A 16,992-nucleotide genomic window follows, 5' to 3' on the forward strand; every position below is an offset into this window, starting at 1 on the left:
GTGGCCAAGCAGAATGTTGATATGCACATTCTTGCAGGTACTCTCCTTCGGAATCAGTCTCTTGACATTTTACTAGAAGTTGGGATGGATTGTTCGCATATCCATCGTCGCTGCCGTCGATGTTCCCATCGACATCCTCGTCGACGTTGCTGTCACCACCGTCTACGACTCCGCCGACGAGCCAGTCGACGGTACCACTTTAACTTTGGGCTTCAACGCCTTCTTCGACGGATCCTTCAGCTGCGTCGTCAATGACTTGGAACTCTTGTCCAACTTCTCAGAAGACTGAGAAGATGGCTTTTTGAAGGCTGGAGCAGTCTTCACCCCAGAAGACTGTGTAGATGGTCCCTCCCTCTCCTTTACACCGTGGTTAGGAGATTCGACCGGACCCTGGCTCTCAGACTCCCTGGGGGTCTTTTTTGAGGCCTTAATTGGACGCTCCACAGAAGATGAAGGGGAAGCCCTACCCCTTTTGACTGACCTTCTTGAAGATGAAGCTGAAGAGGTTCTTCACTGTCACTGGAGACTGTCTTTTCTTGACTTCAGTTTTTGGAGCCAGGTGAGAAGCCTACCCTCACGGTCCCGGAGGGTCTTGGTAGAAAAGGTGCGGCTGATCTTGCAGTCCGCAGCCTTATGATCAGGATACAGGCAATATATGCAATCTTTATGCCTGTCCTCAACAAACAATCTTTTCTTGCCACAGGTGGAAAATGGCTTGAAAAGGGTCTTCTCCATATCAGACATACTGGAAGGGACAGCCAACAATTCTGAAGAGAAATTCTGAAGAGAAATCCTGAAGAAAATACTTGAAGATTAGAGAATGAGCAGAGCTCAAAGAAGACTCCCTAAGCACAACGTGCGGCAGAAAATCTGAGGCTCTGAGGTTCCTTCAGGAGGGTTTTAAGTAGTGAGGCTCTTCTGATTGGCTGATGATTAGTTTGGTCTCCTTTACAAAAAGAGGCGGATATGCTACAAAAGGGAATGAGGCCTAGGACTTTCCTTTCTCTTTTGTACCTACTGCTATGTTATTTTGGTTACTGAGACTCCCATTCCAACGAAGGCGAATGATACAAAAGCATGGAAATCTATGAAAGTTCCAATACTGGGGCAAAAAAAGGTTGTCAAAGGACAAGAAAAGGAGAGTGGAGCACTAGCTCAATATCTGAAAGAAAGGAGCTGACATCAGCACACTGAGGTAGTGTCTATACCAGCTTTACTCTGCCACTTCTCTGGTGGAACAAAGTCAATAGCGAGCTGCACAATGCCACCTAACAGCACTAACGAGCACTTCTTTGAAGAGCTTCGGAATAGAGTCTGGTCTGGTGCCTGGATATTTTAAAGATAAGGAATCTGCGGTTAGAAGCATCCGACAGAAACCAAGTCCACTGTATATAATTATTACACATAAATCAGTCATGACCGAGTAATTTTAACTCCGAAACGAGGCAGTGTTTATAACAATTAGACAACTTGCAATCAGCAGCAAGCTGTACAATTCATACATAGTATGACAAATGAAGATTTTGACAGTAGCAAATATAAAGCAAATTGACAATTCCAACATGTATACATTTGACTGTATTGCCAAGCATGCGGTCTCAAACTAGGTGTAGCTGAAGGAAACATTGCTGAATATCAGTACTTAAGTGCATTGGTTTAACAACTGTCAGATATGCATTGATGTAACAGACTTCAGTATTGAAACACTACTCAATCTTTAGAGCTGGCTTTGAGAATTTATTGGCATTCTCCTGTATTAATTCTAGTACAAATGTTAGCCAATTGTAAATACATCCAGCTTTTAAATAATTCCCTTGCCAAAACAACTCTAAACTTGCATGCAGATTTATGTTCTCTTAATTTATTGGCATCAGTAACTGCTGTTAAATGCTGTCGAAGGGGAGGTATTCGGTCTATAGTTTAAAGCACTTTAATATCATTAAGATAACATTAAAAGAAGTAGTCACTTCGTAACCTCTTTCCTGAACTGAGCCAAAAATAAAAAGGTAAAATCTACCCAAGTTTATTGCAATTATACAAGGGTTACGTCCAGTCAAATACAATACTATCCAATTTTACATTTATTGAAGCAAAGTTCAAAGCACAAATTTACATGTTCTACATACACTAAACTAATGATGCCACATGTCTTCCACTGATAATCAACTTATCTGTGAAAAAGACAATAACTTTACAAGACTGTCTTACAGGAATCCTTAGTATAAAAACTGTGTACTTGTTTGTAAACTGTTAAACAAGGAACCCAAAAGATGGTTTCCACCTCGACTAAGTCATCCATTTTGTTGCATAATATTTAAATGCTCAAACTGGCAAGTTTAAATCCGGGCTTGTTATGAAATTCTCGGCAATTCATTTTTGTAAAACAGCTGGTCTTGCCTGGTCCCGTATAGATATTCAAGTTTTGAAGAAAACAAGTATAAATTCAAGATTGTTCCATTTTCTTCTGCAGTGGAATGTTGACCAAACAGGCTACAGATTTGAAATGATAGTTCTAACTGGAACATTTAAACTTGGATTAAGCTACTGCTGGAAACTTTTTCTTCACTCTGCTGAAAGCAAGAAGGCACAAACATGAAGTTCTTCATCAATGCTTCTGAAGTAATACCAGCATCTTGCATTTCATACCTACAAAATAAAGAAATTTAGTTTTACAAAAAAAACTAGTACACAAAAACAATTAAATTCAAGTTTAACAGTTTCGAAATTCTGCAGTAAAGTCACTGATTATGTAAATATACACAAATAAAAATGTTACTTACCTTTAACAATCTGTTTGCAACGTGGTGCTGTAGATTCACTTTCTGTGCACAATCTTGACATCTAGAGCATGGTCTTCGGTATTACAAGTTTTTTTTCTTTAAAGACGGAATTTCAGTTTGTGCTTATGTATTGTGAGTTTCAGGGAGATATCCTGAGACCCCTCAGTCTCCAACACCTCAAATAAAAAGGAATCTGTTTCTTACCCTGAAAGCATCTGTGCGTAGAGTGCAGTGCTGTAGCGTCACATGCTCTGCATACCCCTGCCATTTAGTGTAAGGTATGGATGCCAGATGAAAATAGTTAAATACATGTACCAATAGCATTCGAGTGCTGGTGTCTTACATAGATTGGCTTGAATTATTCCCGGTTGTACAGTTGAAGTCTCAAGGTAATATCACAAGAACAGTAAGGTCCGATTTACACAGAAAGGACATTTGCTTTAGTGCCACATTAAAAAAAACCCTAACATCCAATCAATGAGGGGAAGGCAAAATTGAAAGCCACTACCCCAGAGGTGACAATACCTTGTGTTTTTTATAGCACAATTTTGAAAGGAGAAAATACACAAAAGCCTTTGACTGGGTAGGAGGGAGGTTCGCATGAGAGTATGAAAGATACTATAGATGGAGGTAGATGGAGGAGGAAACTGTTACCTACCCTGTAAGGATCAGTTAATCGCATCTGGTGCTGTATATTCACATGTTCTGCATACTCCTGGTATCTAGTGTTGGGCTCAGACATTACAAGTTTTTCTTTAAAGCAGCTTTGAGTCGCAGGATATGCGGTACTCCTACCTTAGTTTAGAATGCACATGGGAACAGATTCCATTCCAGGTGTCAAGTAGTGAATGTAGAGTGCAGAGTATGACTACAAAGATGTCCTGTGTATTTTGTAAGTTGTTAAAGTAAACTGTAAAAAGACAAAACATGAAATATTTAGCAAATTCTAGAGAGGAGTGTCGGCACATGTGTATCTTCAGCACCACCCAATTTTGACCAGTAGCTTAGAGGGCAAAGACAATTTCCGTTCATAGCACGTGTGGCTGAAAATACACATGGTCTGCGTAGTCTGCATAACACGGTCCTTCTAAAGTGAATACTAGTGCAGATTATGCAGATGTTTAGAGAAATGTTTTTATTAGAGTTTGGCCAAGCATAACGGTCGATAGGTTAGTACGACCACAAGCGGTGCCTTGTGAAAGTTTGTATTGTCGACCAGGTAGCTGCTTTGCAGATGTCTGGTTATGGGATGTTACAGAGAATATCCATGGTCGCCCCCCTTTGTGAGTAGTGTTCTCTGGAATGTACAATGCGTACATGTTAAGCTTTAGCGTACCAAGTTTAGATACGCTTGACAATTCACTGTCTAATGCCTACTTTGGAAATAGGACAACCTTTGTAGAGGTTAGCAAAAGCTACTAAGTTATTTTTATGCAAGAACTTCAAGCATGCAATATAGTATACGAGTGCCCATTTGACATCTAAAGAGTGCATTGCCCTCTGGCTTATGAATCTAGTTGTGGGAAGAAAACAGGCAGCTCAATAGTCTGGTTGATGTGTTAAGGTTAATCTACCAAGGGCAAGTACTTTGGATTAGTTGTATGAATCACCCAGCACTTGAGTACCTGAATGAATGGTTCTTGAATAGTGAGTATTTGTAACTCAGTGATGCGTCTGAGCCAGGTTATGGCTACCAAGAAAGCCACTTTCACAATAGAAACGGGTTACAAACGTGGAGGGCGTCACAGGGTAGACCAACAAGCCTTATGAGTACTATGTTAGGGTTCCACACAGTGACTCGGTGTGTTCTTCAGGGTATTACACATTCCAGTTCCTCTATACATGCCTTAACCACAGGGATTTGTAGAGCGATGAGCATTCTCCATTTTTTGCATACTGCTGGAAAAGAAGCTAGGTGTAGATGTATGGAAGTATAGAATAGGCCTGCCTTTTTTAAAGGTGAAAAAGATCGCAGACTATGCCCTGAAACCTGGCATTAAAGGCCTAAACTCATTGAAGAAATTTAGGTAGCCTAACTATAAAGCCTCAGGTGGCTGAGCTGCATAGGGCTTGGGTGCTTGATTTGGCAGTGTTATGTGCAAAGATCCAGCCTAATTTCGTAGTTCCTCAGAGACTGATTGTCATCTCCAGGAGCACTCAGTACCAGGGTGCATGGTTCACATTGTCTCATCTTCCTCACCACATATGGGTGGAGGAGGAAATATCCCAGACCAGCTCATCCATAGTACATTGCACATGGGCACGCTGTGGATACCTGGAGGTGATGCTGGGGTGGTGAGGTGGATGCCTGGGGCTCCCCACCACTCGAAGTGCCTGATATACGGGAAACGGCCTGAACAACGATTTTTCAACAACGAGTGTCCTTAACAACGACTCATAAACAACGACCTGGAACTGAACCACGACCTCATTAACAACTACTTTATTAAACAACAAGTGGCCTTAACAATGACTTCGACCTTTAAACATGAACAAAAATGTAATTAATTTAAAGATCACTTTGAATGAAAATTATTTTTAATAAACAATCTTGAACAGACAAAGTTTAAATTTACCTTGTGCGGCCGGTAGATGGCACCCTAGGATTGTTTGCAAATGAAATGTTTATGCTGATGTGTTTTTTACATCGCTTTAAATAGTGCATTTGGTTTTAATTTTTCATTTGATAAGCCGCAAAAGTAAGCATTCTAGTTATGACCAGTTTCATATCCCAGCTTCCCTGTGTCATTCAGTATGATCTCTGTCATTTTGCACATTTTTATTCAGATTATACAACTCAAGTGATCAGTAAAAAAGTAAATTGATGTGGTATGCTGCATCAAGAAGCTAATGAAATATATATTATAAATTTAGGAACAGACCACCTGGCACTTTCTCTTTCTTTATCTGATTCTAGCAGGTTCTTTTCCATCACTAGGATTGCGCTTTTCGCGGGTTTACATAATTTCTTTTTCTCAATTCTTTTGTCTTATCTGCAGCTCTAGGCTCTGCCTCCGCTGCGAGTATTTTCATGTTCGAAGAAACCATCCTGAAACAGCTCGGCCAACTTCACAAAGTGAAAATCGATTTCCGTAATCAAACGTCAACATCAACAACATTTTTATTTAATTGTAGTCTGGAGATTAACAGTTTTTATTTCCAACAGTTTAAAAGTATGGTTTACTGAAAGCGACCGTTCATAAAGGGCACAGTAAACAATTTCAAGATTCCTGCTTTAAGATTCGATTTTTATGTTAATATATTTTTTTCGTGGTTCAGTAAGTCGTGGTACAATACTTAGTGGTTAGGATTTGGTCGTTGTTTAGCCTTCGTGGTTTAGGCACTCGTGATTCCAGGCGTAGTTGTTTAATTATACAACCCTGATATCCTGTGCTAGCGCAGATAGCTGGAGGGAGTACCCCTTTGTTTCAGTTTGTAATACATGGCCCTTCACTTGTCCACCTTTCTGAGGACTATTTTGCCTCAGATAAGCTTGTGGAAAACTGTGAGGGCTAGACGGGTGGCCTGTAGTTATAGGCAGTTGATGTGCTGATCTGGATGTGGGGAGGTCAAGTAACCTGCATAGTCATGTTTGCAAGATGTGCACCTCCCCCTGGTTAGCGATGCAATGGACGTGATGGTCACCTGCAGTCCAAGAAAGGCATGCAGAGCAGCATGTTGCTGTTGTACCATTGCTGCAGAAAAAAAAACAAAAAAAAACAGTTTCGCGTTTTTACTGCCAGAACATATAAAATATATATCCTGCTCATGAAATCTGCTGAACCATGCCTTAGGACTCGATAAGCCTGCCATAGGGGTGACTTAAACATTATTACAGAGGGAGGTTTGACTTTGTCTTTTGTTTAAATGGCAAAGCCCGGCTAGCAGTAAACTGCTCGTCCAGTCTGCAATGGCAGTCAGTTTAGTTGTGCCACACCCTGGGTGGCACAACCAGTGCTGGATGGCTAGCTTACAGGCCCTGGGTACCATAAACTAGGGACTTTTAGCCTATGCTAATTGGCTATAGCCAACGTAACCACATTTTGGATCAGGGAACAGGCACTGAGGTCTGGTTACCAGGCCTCAGTGAACTCGGAGTTCAAAAACCACCAGCATAAGAAAACAAGTTACTTACCTGTAACTTTAGTTCCCCAGTATTGGTAACTTTCATAGATTCCCATGCTTTGTATCATTCCCCGTCGTCGGAATGGGAGTCTCGGTAACAAAAATACCATAGCTGTAGGTACAAAAGATAATGGAAAAAGGCCTAAGCCTCATTCCCTTTTGTAGCATATCACCCTCTTTGTGTAAAAGAGACCAAACTTTGGCATCAGCCAATCAGAAGTGCCTCACCACTTAGAACCTTCCTGAAGGAACCTCAGAGCCTCAGATTTTCGTAGCCGTTGTGTACTTAGACACCATATCTGTTGTAGGCTGAGCTTTCCCCGGGGAGGTGGGTGGGCGCATGGGAATCTATGAAAGTTATCAATACTGGGGAACTAAAGTTACAGGTAAGTAACTTGTTTTCTTACCCCAGTATTGGAACTTTCATAGATTCCCATGCTTTGTATCAGAGTAGCAAGCAGTTGGCAATATAATCACATTTTGCATCGTTAATTATAGCAATAGAAAACATGACATTAGATACAAAATGTGCAAAAATGGAAGGTGGGAAAGAAGGAAAGCTCACCATCAGTGGAAGAGGTTCCTCAGGACAGCCTGTCCTACTGCTGCATCATCTTGTTGCAGAGATTCCAAGCAGTAATGCTTGGTAAAGGAGTGAACGCTGCTCCAGGTCGCAGCTCTGCAGATATCCTTAATTTGCACCCCCGCGAAGAGTGCTGTTGAAGAAGCCACAGACCTTGTGGAATGTGCTTGTATCTTTCCAGTCAGAGGTTTTCCTGCAGCCCTGTGACAATGTAATATGGCACTCGTGATCCATCTTGAAACACCCTGTTTGGATAGTGGAAGGCCTTTACTCGGTCCCCCGAAGGCCACAAACAGTTGAGACGATTTACGAAAACCTTTAGTACGTTCTAAATAGAATTTTAAGCATCGCTGCACATCCAACGAATGCAATGCTTTCTCCGCTGGCGTAGAAGGTTGAGGGAAGAACGTCTTCAGAATGACCGGTTCATTCAAGTGGAAATCCGAGGGAACTTTTGGCATGAACCTAGGATTAGTCCTCATGATCACAACGTTCCTCTTGAATTGAAGAAAAGGTTCTTGGATGGTCAAAGCTTGTAATTCTCCCACACGCCGAGCCGACGTGACAGCAAGGAGGAGAGCCAATTTCCACAAAAGATATTTGATGTCAGAACGATGGACTGGTTCAAATGGACCCTTCATAAGTTGAGAAAGGACCAGATTCAAATGCCATGTAGGAGGAGGCGGTCTCACCGGTGGATAGACCCTGAACAAGCCCTTAAGAAATTGCTTGATTATTCTGGAAGACCACAAGGAAGGCCCGGAGTCTGTCCTTCTGAACCGTGACAAAGCAGCCAAATGGACTTTAATTGATGAAAGGGCCAGTCCAGATTTGGCCAAAGACAGCAGGTAAGGTAGGATTTGATGAGGTTTGGAATTGAATGGATTTGTTTTCGACACCATCAACAAAATCTCTTCCACTTAAGGCGGTAAGTTTTGTTAGTGGAAGGGGCCCTTGCTTGGGACAGAACTTCCCTAATCTCCCTTGACAATGGCAGGTTCATAAATTCTCGCTGCTCAGGAGCCATGCAGTCAGGTGTAACGACTGAGGATCTGGATGTAAAATCTGTCCTCTGGACATTGTGAGAAGATCCGGCAGAATCCTGAGAGGCAAGGGAGGAGCTATGGACAACAGATGGAGCTCCGTGTACCAGAACTGCCGCGGCCAAGCCGGGGCTATTAGGATCATCCTGCACGGTTCCCCCTTGAGTTTCCTGAGTAGGCGTGGCATCAGAGGAATGGGAGGAAAAGCGTAGACAAATGTCTTCGACCAGGCTATCGAAAGGGCATTTCCCAGTGAATGTTGATGGGGAAGCCTGCTTGCGTAAGACCGGCATTTCTTGTTGGTCGGAGTGGCAAAAAGGTCGATGTTCGGTCTGCCCCACAGGCTGAAGACTTGTTCCAAGATTTCCTGATTCAACTCCCATTCGTGGCTGATCGAGGATGACCTGCTCAGTCTGTCGGCGTTTTCGTTTAGGACGCCTGGCAAGTGTTCTGCCGTTAGTGACATCCTGTGCTGGATCGCCCATTCCCAGACATGTTGAGCCTCTAGCGACAATGGGCGCGACCTGGTCCCTCCTTCCTTGTCCACATAGTGCATGGCCGTGGTGTTGTCCGTCCTGATAAGCACTTGTGAACCTTCCAGGCGAGGAAGAAACGCTTGCAGAGCCAGTCGTATCGCCCTGAGTTCCAACATGTTGATGTGGAGGCGTTTTTCCTGGGGTGACCAATGACCGCTGACATGTAGGTCCTGCATCACTGCTCCCCAACCCTCCAATGACGCGTCCGTCGTTATCACTTGTGGAGACGGGTCGTTTGCGAAGGATAGACCTTGGGACAAGTTGTTTTGATTTGTCCACCATAAGGCCGCTTCCTTCATCTCTGGAGTGATTGTCACCTTGTCGTCGAATGAACTGTGGACTTGCTTCCACTGATTGTCTAGTTGTTCCTGCAAAGGACGCATTTTCAGTCTGCAATGGGGAATCAATGGGATACACGATGATATCACTCCCAGTAGAGACTTGTAGCGGCGTACTGAAAGAGACTTTCTTGTTTGCAAGTCTTGGGCCATGGTTTGTAATTTCTGCCTCCTTTCCGGAGTAGGAAAAGCTCGTGATAGCTTCGAATCCAAGATGGCTCCCAGAAAACGAGCCCTTTTGGAAGGGACCTGGCAAGATTTCTCTTTGTTCAGAGTGAGTCCCAGGTTCTGAAACAAATTGGTACATGCTTGAACCGCCTGCCTCGCTGCTGCTCTGGACGGAGTTTTCAGTAACCAGTCGTCCAGATAGGGAAAGACCTGAAACTTGTGTTTTCGCAGGAAAGCTGCTACAGGCGCCAGCACCTTTGTGAAAATTCTTGGGGCTGAGAGGAGTCCAAAGGGTAAAACCCTGAACTGGTAATGGCTCTTGGCTACTGTGAATCGTAGAAACCTTCTGTGCGCTGGGTGAATCGGAACGTGGAAATAGGCATCCTCGAGATCGAATGTGGACATGAAATCCCCCGGGCTGGTTAGCTTCAAGATGTCCTGGAGGGACACCATCCGAAAGGACAGAGAAATGAGATAGGTGTTTAGCCCCCTGAGGTCTAAAATGGGGCGCCACTTGTCGAGCATCTTCTTCACCAAGAAGAACCTGGAATAAAATCCTTGATTTCTCTGGTTTGAGGGAACTGGCTCTATGGCTCCTTTCCGGAGCATCTGTTGAACTTCGAGCCGAAGGAGACGCTGGTGTTTGGATGAAGTGGCTGCCGGGGGCTTGGGTGGAGGGACTTGTGTGAATTCCAAGGTATGCCCTTTCCGAATGATGTTGAGCACCCAACGGTCCGATGTTATCTTGGACCAGTTGTGAAGATATTTGTTGACCCTGCCTCCAACTGATGACTTCCTGAAGGAGGGTCCAGTAGGAAGAGCCAGGAGGCCGCTATTGGCGCTTGGACGAATCGCGTCCTCGTGCCCCCTGCTTTCCTTTATTGTAGGGCCTGGAGTAATTGGAAGACTGGCCCTGCCGCTGCTGGTGAGGCTGACGGTGTTGCTGGGAACCTGAGCCTGTGTTGGTATAGCGTTGTTGTTGGAAGGATCCTATGTAATTACCACCCCTGCCTCTGGATCTCTTAAAAGGCGACTTCCTGTACTGAAGTGTCCCCAAGGACCTAGCAGTCTCTGTGTCCTTTTTTATATCTTGCAGGGTGTCGTCAATGAGTTTGCCGAACAATGCCTCTCCATCAAAGGGGAGATCTAATACTTTATTCTGGATTTCGGGCCGGAACCAGGTAGCTTTAAGCCATCCTTGGCGACGGAGTACTGCTGCCCCAGCCAATGAACGGAATGCAGTAGTTGCAATATCCATTGCGCAATCGATGATTTCCATCGACGTCGCCTCTCCCTCTTGTAAAATCTTCTTTGCCTCAGACGTAGATTCAGGAGGCAGCTGGTCAAGGTACGGGGCGACATTGCACCAGAGTTGACGGTCGTACCTACCCAGGATCGCTAAGGCATTAGCCGCTCGCACCAGCAAACTTGCCATCGATGAGAATCTTTTTCCCACGTTATCCAACCTCCGCCCTTCCTTGTCCGGAGGAGTTGTCAGTGGTGCCGAAGGGTTGCGCGATTTCCTCTGCGCTGCCTGCGAGATCACAGAGTCTGGTCTTGGATGACCTGTCAAGGCCGCAGGGGCATCATCGGTCGCCTTGTACTTCTTATCGAGATGCGGTAGCACCGGGACCACCGTCGCCGGGTGTGTCATTGCCTTTATGCCCTCTTTCCATAGGTGATCCACGATAGGTATGGACCTGGCAGTCTTCCGAAAGGGTTCCTTAAAATCATATAAGAAACAATCTGTGGTAACCTTAGGCATTACCAATTTAAATCTTGCCGCAGCTCTCTCCATCAGCTGATGGAAGCCCCCAATATCCGCTGGCGGGGAGTCCGCCGGGTCCGGATTTGGCGATGCGGGATTGTCAATAACATATTCATCATATTCCGTGTCGGGATTAGAGACATGATCTGACTGCTGGTCCTCATCCGAGGATTCATTAACATCATGAGTCCCTGGCAATCCAGAGGAATCCTGTTGGAAGGACACTTGAGGCTGTGGAGAAGTTGGAGCCGTTAAAGTAGGTGGCACCAATGAAGCCGGAGTCCTTGAAGGCGTAGCAGGCGTTGACGTATTTGGCAGAGGTCTACTGGCCTTAGATTTATAGTCCTGTAGCATCTTATGTAGATCTTGCAGGAAAGACGTTGGCACTGAAACCATTTCCTGTTCAGGTTGCTGCTGCTGCTGACTAGGACCACATTCCTCGTGGCCGTATTCGCCCTCTGAGTCAGTGTCCTGGCATTTGACAAAAAGTTGGGAAGGACTATTGGCATAGCTATATGCATCTTGTTCATCCTCCTCTGATTCTCCCTCTTGAAGGAGCATGGTAGGTAACAGAGGGGACACCGTCCTTGGAGAAGTCATCTCTGGCGTGATCCGCGTCACAGAAATGGTAATCCGCTTTTCTGTGGACAATATCGTCGGTTCCGTAGTCGACGGTTGTATGTACGCCGTCGAGATAGGTGTCCTGGACGTCGTCTACGATGAAACTGTCGACACGCCAGCCGTTGTCATAGTCACTGTAGTAGTCGTCGATGCCCTCGTCGACGAGACCGCAGTCGACACCGTAGTCATCGTCGTCGACGGGACTTTCGTCGTCGACACCGTCGTCGACGGGGCTTTCGACGTCGACGGGGCTTTCGACGTTGACGGGGCTTTCGACGTCGACGGGGCCTTCGTCGCCGACGGGGCTTTCGACGTAGACTACTCCTTCGTCGTCACCCTTGAAGCTGGTACCTTCGTCGTCGGCGTCTTCAGTTTCTCCGTCGACGGCGAGGACTCTGCCGTTGACGGTAGCGACGTCGACGAACCTCCTGTAGACTGAGTCTTCGATGTCCTAGTCGACGGGCCTCCCGCTGTCGACGTCTTCGTCGTCGAGGACTTAGAAGTCCTCTCAGAAGACTGGAATGAAGGTGTTTTGAAGGCTGTAGCAGTCTTCTCACCTGTAGAAGGCGTAGAAGGTCCATCCCTCTCCTTTACACTTCCGTGAGGAGATTTGCTGGGACCTGGGCTCTCAGACTCACTGGGGGTCTTTTTTGAGGCCTTTGAAGATCTTCCCACAGAAGTAGAGGGGGAACCCCTACCCCTTTTCACTGACCCTCTTGTAGAAGACATCGATCCAGCATCCTCACTGTCACTTGAGACAGTATCCTTCCTTGATTTAAGCTTTTGCAGCCATGTCAGGAGCCTACCCTCACGGTCCCGGAGGGTTTTGGCGGAAAAAGTGCGACAGATCTGACAGTCAGCAGCCTGGTGGTCAGGATAGAGGCAATAAATGCAGTCCTTATGCTTATCCTCCACAAAAAGCCTTTTCTTGCCACAGGAGGAACAAGGCTTGAAAAGGGCTTTTTTCTTCTCAATTTCCAACATCCTGGAGTAGTAACAATCCTGAAGAGAATCTGGAAGATTCTGAAGAAAATCCTTTAGAAAATCCTGAAGTAATCCTTTTGAAGAGTAGAAGTTGAGCAGAGCTCAAAGGAGACTCCCTAGCACAACGTGCGGTAGAAAATCTGAGGCTCTGAGGTTCCTTCAGGAAGGTTCTAAGTGGTGAGGCACTTCTGATTGGCTGATGCCAAAGTTTTGTCTCTTTTACACAAAGAGGGTGATATGCTACGAAAGGGAATGAGGCCTAGGCCTTTTTCCATTATCTTTTGTACCTACAGCTATGGTATTTTTGTTACCGAGACTCCCATTCCGACGACGGGGAATGATACAAAGCATGGGAATCTATGAAAGTTCCAATACTGGGGTAATAAGTGGTAATGTGATGGACACCGAGATATTGAGAATGGAGTCCAGGGTCTCTTTCACTTCATTCCAAAACTGAGCTATACAAGGACAATCCTTAAACATATGGATGTCCGAGGCCGCGATGTAATTGCACTTATTGCATTTCTTTCCTGGAATGAATTTAGACAGTTTAAAGGGGGAAAATAGGCTTGATGTATTGTAAAAAAATGATTACGCCTCAGCCATGCAGGTTTAACACTTTTATATAGCAGGGTGCAAGATTTCTGCCAGATGTCTATACTTTGGGCCCCGAGCTCTGTTCCCCATAATTGCTCCGGGAGGGTGAATTCACCATCTATCTCCTCCAACAGGTTCCAGTACCACTGTGAAACTTCTTCCCCCCCCCCCCCCTTGTCGTTTTACCAACTTTTGTTCTATGGTGCTGTTCTTCCCAAGTGTTACCCCTGACCTTGCCAGTGCTTTCACCCAGCTATCTAGTTGTATAAACTTGAATCTCGAAAACTCTATGCCCAGTTGTCCCCATAGCTCCTCCCAGGACCTCAGTGACTCTCCAACAAGCAGATATTCCCATGTTGTTATTCCTCCATCTCTCACCGGTATTGCCAGTCTATCTTTCAAACACACCGGTAACCCGGGAGATTCCCAGATAGGTGCATAATTTGAGAAATACGGCAAACCTAGTTTTATCCTTATTTGTGACCAGACCTTCGCCTGGGACATAAGAATTTTTAACTTTACTTTTTTGAAGTATTTTTGATCCCAGAATTTAAACATGAAACCATTAGTTGGTATTACAGCTCCAACCAATATGGCTTTAAACATTACACCAGTAGATTTATTAGATGGTATTTTTAAAAGCATTCTGGAATGGGACAACTGAAAGGCCCATGCATAATACTGCAAGTCAGGCAAGGACAGTCCCCCCTTTCCCCCCCCTCCTCCTCCTCCTCAGTTTTTTCCATGCCACTCGCGCAGATCTATAATTCCAGACAAAGGAATTTAGCTCTCTCTGACACTTCTCCAAGATTTTGTTATCGAATGCCAGGGGGATGGTGTAAGAGAGTAGGGTCTGCAATCCTATGATCACCCGGACTTTTTGCTTTTGTTTCACTGGTTTACGACTTTCTCGGGCTGTGGGCCTGCCAATCAGACCCACAGCCTAGCTGTTCTCTCGCTAAATTGCTGTGTGTACCCTAGGTGCATTACCCAATTGGAACTGGGCCACCCTGTCAGACCCTGTAACTCAGGGCATCGGTGTACCCAGGGCCTACCAGGGGCTGAAGCATGTATTATGCCACCCTTGGATGGCCATCTAAATATGTCACAACTGGCTGCACGACAGCTGGGGCAACGTGGCGTACTCGCCCGTTGCTGTAGGTATAGTATCCCTATACCTAACCTTAAAATGGACACCCGAGTTCCTATCAGTCACTCCTATGGCAGGCCTTGACAATCCTGAAGGCAGAGTGCATGGAACCGTGTGAATTGGGCTCTGGCACGAGCCGAGCCCGGTTGCAGCTTGCGGAACCAAGACCCAATGGCTGTTCCATGATAACGCGTATCATATCGGTAACTTCTGTATCGCGTTATCAAGACATGTCGAGTAAGGTGTCATACGAATCGGGATGCTGCCCCCTCACCAATTCTGGCGACGAGGTTAGCATTCCGCCCTTCTAGAGGGACACGACATGTACGTAACTGTGAACCCCGGTTAAAGTTAACTGAAGCCTCAGCTCCACAAAATGGACGCTGCCACCACAGACACGAGTCTGACCTCCTGCTGCTGGGAGTCCTTCCAGCGAGGAGAGCTTGGACAAAGGGTTTCCTGTCAGGGGCGGTGTTCGCACCGTCCCAGACAGGGTTTGTGTATTCTGGGTAGGTGGGGCTTTGCAAGAAGGTGACTGAGGAGTGGCACCCCGGTGCTCACTACGCATCTGCCGGCTAGAACCAGTTCCAGGGGCGCGCAGCCCCTGACCTGGGGAAAGTCCAGCAGGGGGAGAGGGGTGTAGCTACCCCCCTTCCTGGTCCCACCCCTAGGGCAGGACCTAGTCATGTACCCACCCCTTTCTTTAGGATAAAGGCCGGAGCGGGGACCCTTCCAAATTAGATCATCTTTGAATCAAGAACTACTTTCTACGAAAGGACTTCGAGACTCTTCTCAAGATTTCTCCCTTGTGGCTAAGGAGTAGTCACCCTGCATCCGCAGGCACCATCTAAGAACTCTGCGGTTTGCTGCACGTCCTTCCTCAGGAATCCGACTGCCCAGCTCGACAAGAACCGGCTTCCCTGGCACCTCTGACCTCTACCCACATCGTCAGCTCAGCTGAGATCTGTGGGTGCGACGAGACCTCGAGGGACCGGCCATCATCAAAACCTGCACGCTTTCTTAATCCAGCACGACCACCGAAGGAATCCTCTGGTGAGTGCTCTGGGGTCCGAGAAGCCCCGATCCTGAGCAGCTCCAGCACCGAAGTGCAGCCTCCCAGCATCTCCACGATCTGCGTGGGGCCCTTCTGCTCGCCGCTCAGCACGTTGTCCGATCACTAGCCGCTGGCTTGTGATCTCCTTGACGACATCCGACAACCAACTCTGCTGGTCTGGTTGCTCCAGACCGGCCCTTGCTCCCTTTTCCGAGAGGAGCACCCCGGACCCTCCTGGTCCACTCAAGACGCCATTTTAGGCCCACCACGTGGCCCTGAAATCTGCCAAGGCTTGTCGCCCCAATCCTGGACCCAGCGACGCCGACAGCATCAACCTTCGTGGGACAGCTCGCACCTCCATCCTGGTCGCAGACAACGCCTCCTGGTCCGTGAGACTGCAGAGCCTAGCGTCGCCCACTCACCTAGTCGAGGTGACGGCCATCCGGTGCCTTCCTGGTACCCTCCGACTACTGGCTAGTAGTACGAACTTGGTCCCCTCTGCTTTCAGGTATCATCGATCTCTGATCCAGGCTTGGGTCTCTACGAACTATTCTTCACTGGTCGCCGGCCAGCAACTCCTTCCTTCCGGCTCCTGGCTCGTCAGCGAAGACCCCCGACGCCTGTAAGACTTGTGCAGCCACAGCCCTTGTGGCTAGGTAACTCCGGCATTTCGGTGCCCGCATAGCCTCCTTACTTAAAGGTCCTGAGTCCCTCGCTTCCGACTTGCCTTATCGGGTCCGCCCGAGACCAATAAACTTTCCGTGCCCTCGGGCATTTGTATATACTGTGCTAACTTAAGTATTTTCCTAAGAGTTTTGTTCTGTGCTTAGTACCCTGTCCTCATAAAGAGTACAGGGCTGTTGTGATTCTAATAAATATACTGTTTATTTTCATAACACTTGTGTGGTGTCCTTTCACTTGGTGTTCAAGGGGTATGTGATGGTATAACAGCTGGCTTAACAAGCCCTCTAGAGTTGCCAAAGTTAGCATTAACCGCAAGGATTATAATGCACTTAAGAGTTTATGGTATAGCGTTATCATGGAAACAGCTACAGGACTTGGTTCCGAAAGCTGCAGACAGAGCACTGTCTCACATAATTCCAAGCACTCTGCCTCCAGGATTGTTAAGGCCTGCCATAGGAGTGACTTATAGGAGTATATGTGTCCATTTCAGGTTTAGATATAGGTATACTATATCTAAAGCAAAGGGTGATTACACCACCTTGCCCCAGCTGATTGATCAGC

General features: G+C 46.3%; 1 protein-coding gene across 2 annotated transcripts in view; it reads right to left on the minus strand.

The window, feature by feature from the left end:
- Window positions 1-1,716: 1,716 nt before the first annotated feature.
- The window catches only part of AZIN1 (antizyme inhibitor 1), a 493,870-nt gene continuing 478,594 nt past the window's right edge, over window positions 1,717-16,992 (minus strand). For both annotated transcript variants that reach the window (XM_086966090.1, XM_086966091.1), the window contains exon 12: window positions 1,717-2,646. In XM_086966090.1, the coding sequence (XP_086822216.1) occupies window positions 2,526-2,646 (121 nt within the window). In that variant the 3' untranslated portion in view covers window positions 1,717-2,525. The remainder of the gene's footprint in view (window positions 2,647-16,992) is intronic.

Source organism: Lissotriton vulgaris, chromosome 4_1 (assembly GCF_964263255.1).
Source record: "Lissotriton vulgaris chromosome 4_1, aLisVul1.2, whole genome shotgun sequence".
Lineage (NCBI taxonomy): Eukaryota > Metazoa > Chordata > Amphibia > Caudata > Salamandridae > Lissotriton > Lissotriton vulgaris.